The sequence below is a fragment of the Nicotiana tabacum genome, chromosome 17 (assembly GCF_000715075.1).
Source record: "Nicotiana tabacum cultivar K326 chromosome 17, ASM71507v2, whole genome shotgun sequence".
Classification (NCBI taxonomy): Eukaryota; Viridiplantae; Streptophyta; class Magnoliopsida; order Solanales; family Solanaceae; genus Nicotiana; species Nicotiana tabacum.
The window spans coordinates 105,458,308-105,465,754 of record NC_134096.1 but is presented as its reverse complement, the minus strand read 5'-3'; the positions used below and the strand labels follow the sequence as shown (position 1 = coordinate 105,465,754).

The 7,447-nt window shown below is 34.8% G+C and overlaps 1 protein-coding gene across 1 annotated transcript; it reads left to right on the top strand.

Moving 5' to 3' along the window:
* Positions 1-1,558: 1,558 nt before the first annotated feature.
* LOC107829885 (5'-adenylylsulfate reductase 2, chloroplastic) lies at positions 1,559-4,698 on the top strand. Its single transcript, XM_016657357.2, has 4 exons — positions 1,559-1,783; positions 2,274-2,426; positions 2,528-2,654; positions 3,353-4,698. Exons 1-4 carry the CDS (start codon positions 1,702-1,704, stop codon positions 4,374-4,376), a joined length of 1,386 nt encoding a protein of 461 aa, XP_016512843.1. The 5' UTR covers positions 1,559-1,701; the 3' UTR covers positions 4,377-4,698.
* Positions 4,699-7,447: the final 2,749 nt, after the last annotated feature.

Sequence of the window (7,447 nt, the reverse complement as noted above, 5' to 3'; positions counted from 1 at the left end):
GTATTGTTTGCGGACCGGTTTGATTTATTTTATTGTCCAATTTATCTATTTAATTCGTTGTTTATCAATTGGTGCTGGTTCAAATCATATATCCTTAAAATCACAATATAAGTTTAATTGTTACTCAATTTTTAGGGTAAACGGGGTTTTATACCAATATGTGTGCTGATAATCAGTAAACACATGCTTTCATGTGCCAATTAAACAGAAAGATGTGAGTATGTCCGCTCCCTAAACTCACACTTATTAAAACCTAACATCTCCACCTCAAAAAAATCACTTATATTTGTAACTTCACAAATGAGGATATGTTGTCTTCACTAATTAGGGATGAACCATTCCCAAAAAAGAAATTCAATTTCATTACTCATGATTTATAATCACATGACATTGGGCAATAAATATTTGTTATTTTAGCACTATATTATTTGAATAACGATTTAAATCATAAGTTATGCCAAGCATAGAAACAAATCAAGCGAAAATCATTCCTTTTGAAAAAGAAGCATAGGTAGGCATATTTAATTTGCATCTAAATGTGGCTGATACGAAGTTAATTGATAAACTCTGTCATATGACTTCTGCCACAAAAACCTCTTTACTTATGTGATCCATGAGCTCGAGAAGTGACAGATCGTTTTTCTTTTTAATTTAAGTTTTTTTGTTTTTTGTATCTTCCAAGGCTTTGAGGATTAGAATCTTGTAGATACTCAGCATTTTTCCAAGCATCTAAACATGAGGTGAGAAGAAAGTAGTTAGCAGCCATCCATAAAAGGCAGATATGACAGAATAATTGTCTATACTCTATATTTGTGGAGAGAAAAAGAGGACAACATTTGTGTGGATATCACGCTTATTGGTTATGAACAAGTTGGACATAATTCATACTCTTGCTTATTTATATGAGTTAAATTTGGTTTGATCATTTAATTTGAGTTAAATTTCATTAACATTCAAAATTTTTGCAATCTACTGTAATTACTGAATATGATTCTATAATTTAATAAGAAAATGTATTAAAGCCGATTTATTTATTAAAAATTAGTTTGATAAAGAAAATACTGCAATATAAAAAATTCAGTTTTTTAAAGTTATTTATATGAAAGATGGTGTATTGTAGTAACCAAATTTAAGTATTTCTGTGAAACAAATTAGTTATTTTCTTATACATCAAGGAGATTAGCCCCAAATCTTTTCCAAATATACAACTAGAAGCCACAAACCCCAATTTGTCAAAATAAATTATACGTAAAAAAAAAAAAAAAAGGAAGAGGAAAAAAATATAATCAAATGATCTAAACCAGAATCTAAATAAGCTTTTGACCGGTGAGAAATAAGCATTCTCTCTCCACCACGATTCTTCCTTTCCTGTGCGTCTTTCATCTCTCTTTCTCTTCCCGGCCCGACACATGACCAAAGCGCTGATGAAACCCAAATTGACGCATTATCCAATCATATTGTGCCACGTCAGAATCAAGTTTAAATCCTAAATCACGTCCAGGTTCAATGAACCTAGAAGGCCGCCATGTCTTCAGGTCTCCTTTTATACTTCCCACCATGTTTTCCTCTCTCTTCAACCCCCCCCACATTCTCTCTCTCTCTCTCTCTCTCTCTTCTTCCCATCCACATTTTCCCCTACATCTCACAAAGAATTTTTAGCGTTTCTTTGCTGAAACAAAATCTTTCTTTGTGTGTGAAAATATGGCTTTGGCTTTCACTTCATCATCTGCAATTCATGGTTCTTTGTCCTCTTCTTCTTCTTCTTCTTATGAACATCCCAAAGGTACCCCTTTACTTTTTTACCTTTCAAAGATTCAATCGTTATCCTAGAATGTGATAATTTCAAGCTTTTTAGCACCTGGGTTTGAATTTTCTTGTGTGCTTGTATCAGTTTTCTGTAGTTGTTTTTTTCTCTGTCAATTCATGGATCTTTTGTCTTCTTATGAACAATCCAAAGGTTCCCATTACTTGTTTCTTTCAAAGTTTCGATTTTTCTCCTAGATTTGATTGATATATTCGGACAATTTTAGCATCTGGGCTCAATTTTTTCGTTTCAGATTTTTGGGTTGTTTTGTTCCTTGTTTCATGATTCCATGTCTTCTTATTTTACAACTCAAAAGTATCTGTTGTTTTTTCATTTAAACGTTTCAATATTTATCCTGAGTTTGATTATTGGAGGAATTTCAGCATCTGGGTTTGAATTTTCTTGGGTTTTTTATTATAAGATTTTGAGTTTTATCTATTCATTAATATTTCTTTTTTTGTGTTTGCAGTGTCCCAATTGGGTACCTTTCAGCCATTGGATAGGCCTCAATTGCTGTCAACAGCTTTGAATAGTTGGAGGCGTTTGGCAGTGAAGCCATTGAACGCTGAGCCTAAGAGGAATGACTCCATAGTTCCCTCTGCAGCAACCATCGTGGCTCCTGGTACATTAAAATTTTCAATTACTTGTCTTTGTATGTGGATGGTTTGATGACAAGGAAGGAAAATGACATTTGCTTTTGTTTTATTTTTGGTGAAATTGCAGAGGTAGCAGAGAAAGCTGAGGAAGAGGACTTTGAGAAATTGGCCAAGGAGCTTCAAAATGCTTCCCCTCTTGAGATTATGGACAAGGCCCTTGAGAAATTTGGGGATGATATTGCTATTGCTTTCAGGTACTTTTTTTTTCTAATTATAAATCTAGCTTCAATATGAATGAGTTTCTACTCATAATTATTCAAGTTGTATTATGTGGATGATGTTTTCTTTGATGAAATATGGAAATCCACTTTAATGTTCACAATAAATGTTGAAATACAAATATTGGCTTTCTTCTAACTGGGGGAGTGTAAGTGCTTTTGAAATAACAAAATGAGAAGGTTCATGATTTGGGGACAAAGAAGAGTTTAGTAATCTAAATCATCAAGCTATATTCATGATGCTTATTTCTATTGCTTAAATTTAATATTCTGAAATGTTTAATTGAGCATATCCTTATGGAGATCACTTGAATGTTTGAATGGTTGCAAACAGGAATACTGATGAACTTTAGTATTTGAAGCAAATGGAAAGTTCTTATTTCATGGTACATGTGAATTACCTGTGAATGAAAATCATATTTATATCATGAGTATATCGTTATGCTCCTTGATCGATGCCTAGGGGAACTCATTTTGCTTTTCCAAATTTGTTAGTTTTATCTCTGTCGCTCAATAGTTTATGTTTTGTTTAAAATTTTAGCTATGGATGCTGTGGTGAAAAAGTTCATTTGAGAACAGGCTCCATTGCTCTCTTTTATTTTATAGCAGAATGATGACATTCCAAAGTGAATCTCTCCCTAATGCAGCTATTTGATGATTTTCTTATTTTACAGTGGTGCTGAAGATGTTGCTTTGATAGAGTATGCACATTTAACTGGTCGACCATTCAGAGTTTTCAGCCTTGATACTGGGAGGTTGAACCCGGAGACCTACCAATTATTTGATAGTGTGGAGAAGCACTATGGTATTCGTATCGAGTACATGTTCCCTGACGCTGTTGAAGTTCAGGCCTTAGTTAGGACCAAAGGGCTTTTCTCTTTCTATGAAGACGGCCACCAAGAGTGCTGCCGTGTGAGAAAGGTTAGGCCCCTGAGGAGAGCCCTCAAGGGCTTACGTGCCTGGATCACAGGGCAACGTAAAGATCAGTCCCCTGGAACTCGATCAGAAATTCCTGTTGTTCAGGTGGACCCTTCTTTTGAGGGGTTGGGCGGCGGTGCTGGTAGCTTGGTGAAGTGGAACCCCGTGGCTAACGTGGACGGAAAAGATATTTGGAACTTCCTTCGTGCCATGAATGTGCCAGTGAACTCATTACATTCACAAGGTTACGTCTCCATTGGATGCGAACCTTGCACAAGGCCGGTCCTACCAGGGCAACACGAGAGAGAGGGAAGATGGTGGTGGGAAGATGCCAAGGCGAAGGAGTGTGGATTGCACAAGGGCAACATCAAGGATGAAACTGTAAATGGTGCTGTCCAAACAAATGGTACTGCTGCCATTGCTGATATCTTTGATACTAAGGACATTGTTACCTTGAGTAGGCCTGGTGTTGAGAACCTATTAAAATTGGATGACCGAAGAGAGCCTTGGCTCGTTGTTCTTTATGCACCTTGGTGCCAATTTTGCCAGGCAATGGAAGGATCTTATGTTGAATTGGCTGAGAAGTTGGCTGGTTCAGGTGTTAAGGTGGGGAAATTCAGGGCAGATGGTGAGCAGAAATCATTTGCACAGCAAGAATTGCAGCTTGGCAGCTTCCCTACAATACTCTTCTTCCCAAAGAACTCTTCGAAGGCCATTAAGTACCCTACAGAGAGGAGGGATGTAGACTCCTTGCTAGCTTTTGTGAATGCTCTCAGATGAAAGGCAAATGGTGTTTGATCAATCACCATTGTTTTCCTCAAAGTAGTACAAGAGGAAGATAGGGGTTGTAGAATATATGGTTAACAAATCGGTGGCAAAGTGCACCTTCCTACTTATCCCGTTTATGTTTTTCTTGTATAGAGTTGGTATATGGTGGCTCTCCCTTTTCCTCCTTTGCATTTTTGTTTTCTTAGTTCCTTCTTAGGACAAATAAAATTTTACTTTTTTCATCCTTCTCAAGTAGAGAAGTATATATGTCTGGGGGCTCAATTTTGTTGGTTGATGCAAAAGTATTCTTATGGTTACTCTCTCCACATAGTAATAGATTTTGTCCATCTCTCATTCTTCTACTTGTTTTATGCTTATAATTAAGAACTCTCTCTCTCTTTCTTCTGATGCACTTAATAGCCTACAGTTAATAGGGCGCTTCACTGAAAAAAAGAGGTAACATTTAGTTATCAATAAAAATCCTCACTCTCTACTTTTTTCTGTAATATTCTTTTTTTATTTTATTATTTGGTAACACGTTATTACGAGAGACTCTAACCAATTGAGTAGAGAGAGATTGTTTTAATATGTAATATACTATTAGTTAGTTGTCTAATGTTTGAGAAATTAAATCACCCGTTGAGAGAAGATATAGAAATTTGTGTGAGGCTCTTGCGTGAATGCATTGATATTCCATTGTCTAGCATTTGCTTTAGTCACCAAACTTTGGGATACGCACATAGTGCTCAACTTGTACATAATATTGAGCATGCTTGTCAATTGTTTCATGAACTTCTTTTAGGAATATATTCTGGATTTAAAGGTAAGTATTTTATCTTATTTTTCTCTTTTAAATTAATGAAATTCTATAATTTGATTTTAAATACAAGCAAAGATAATAAATTTTGATTATACTCTAATAGAGTTTGTAAGAAATTACAATCATCCGAAGTGGTAAAATTTTTATGTCTTACCATGATCAAAATTTATGTATGATTGCGAGCAGAAGAAGTGAAGACTCGTCCCATTGAATTTGCTTTATTCTCGCCCCCTTAAGAGAATGTGGTAGCAATATGTGATAAGTCTAAAAGAAGACAAAATTATTACCATGAAGGTATCAATGGATGTAGACGTGTTAATAGACGAAATTATAATCGTCATCATTGTGGTAACGACAACAATAAGGATTCTCAAAATAATCAAGAAAGCTATGAAAGAAAGAGACCAAGATTTGGGAGTCAAGTGCCCTTTTCTGTTGTATTATCAAATATCTGCTCCAAAGACGGACACCCATCGAGGTAAAGGCAAATTTGTTCCCAACCGGAACAACGAGAACAGAGGCAACCGCAACCACTCTTCTCACTTCTGCAAGAATTATGATGAAAAGAGGAAAGGAGGCGCTCAACGGGATGTTTGCTACCTTTGCGGAGACTATTCTCATGCTGCTAGATCTGATGATCAACTTCCCTTCGTGGTAGCAATTGTTTGGGAAGTTCTTCCGGCATCACGTCCTTATTATCTTCAAGGACTTGCTCAATGCAAGGAGGCAATGCTACTGCCTCAAGGGAATTCTCAACGATTCCCGTCAAGGTTGCAAGAAATGTTGGTTCCCCTTTCTTGAAACCTTTCACAAGTTACATCGCTAACAGATGCATCCCATTTTGTGGTACCCGAATGTGAAAGTAATGTTTGTTATGGATTTGACATGATATTTGTAAAGCACATATAAATAATTATGGTACATTCATAATGTGAATGTGATAACATGTAATTTATGAATACATATTCATTATTGGAAGAACATGAACGTGCTAGTAGTAGTGAATATACTACACTCACCTCTAGAAGGAGGTTTGAGATGAAATAAAAAAATTATGGCATGACTGGTCATATATCACGTACCTATTGTGATTATGCCAAAATATTATGACAATGTGATTATTACATGGCAAAGGTAATGGAAGCAACATATGACCATAATGGTATAACTTTCTCCTTAAAAGAGATAATCATATTTACAAAATCCATATGGTAATTATCTCTTTTAAGGAGAAAGTTATACCATTATGGTCATATGTTGCTTCCATTACCTTTACCCTGCAATAATCACACTGTCATAATATTTTGGCATAATCACAATAGGTACGTGATATATGACCAGTCATGCCATAATAATAAAATTATTTTCTTATTTCATCTCAAACCTCCTTCTAGAGGTGAGTGTAGTATATTCACTCACCTCTAGAAGGAGGTTTGAGATGAAATAAGAAAATAATTTTATTATTATGGCATGACTGGTTATATATCACGTACCTATTGTGATTATGCCAAAATATTATGACAGTGTGATTGTTGTAGGGTAAAGATAATGGAAGCAACATATGACCATAATGGTATAACTTTCTCCTTAAAAGAGATAATTACCATATGGATTTTGATAAATATATGGTAGTACAAAATTAATTAAGAGCTCTGAAAGAGCCAATTATATTATTTTGGAGAAATTAAATTGATTATCAATAAGGTATTGTGTCGTAGTAAGTCTCAAAGAAACTTATTAAGTTTCTAAAGTATTCACGAAAGCGGTTGGTTATATTGAGACTATAAATATAAGAAAGATTTAATATCTTCTATTACTACAACTTGTAGCGAGGTAATATGTATGTGAAAGCTACCCCCTTTATTCTCTATTTTGTACTACACAAATAAAAGAATGCCACAATAAAGTAGAAGTTTATTGATATAAAAACTCATATCAAAATAAACTTGGAGTTTGTTAATAACTGCACATGTCATAGTGTAAATTTGAAGTTTATCAATATTAATAATTTATCCATTTAGCATAATTGGTCTAACCATGTTATTTTAGTATGATGTGCAAAAATAAAAGAGAATTCACATGGGTAAATATTAAAAAACTAGAAAGTTCTTTACGAATTCTCTTATGTTGCTTCTTCTCATTAATTAATAGACCAACTAAAATTGAAAATTCTATGAATGCTGGAAATATCAAAGGTGAATATGGGCTCATTCACCTGCCATGTATACCACATAAGATGCATCTATGAGATGGTTACATGTGC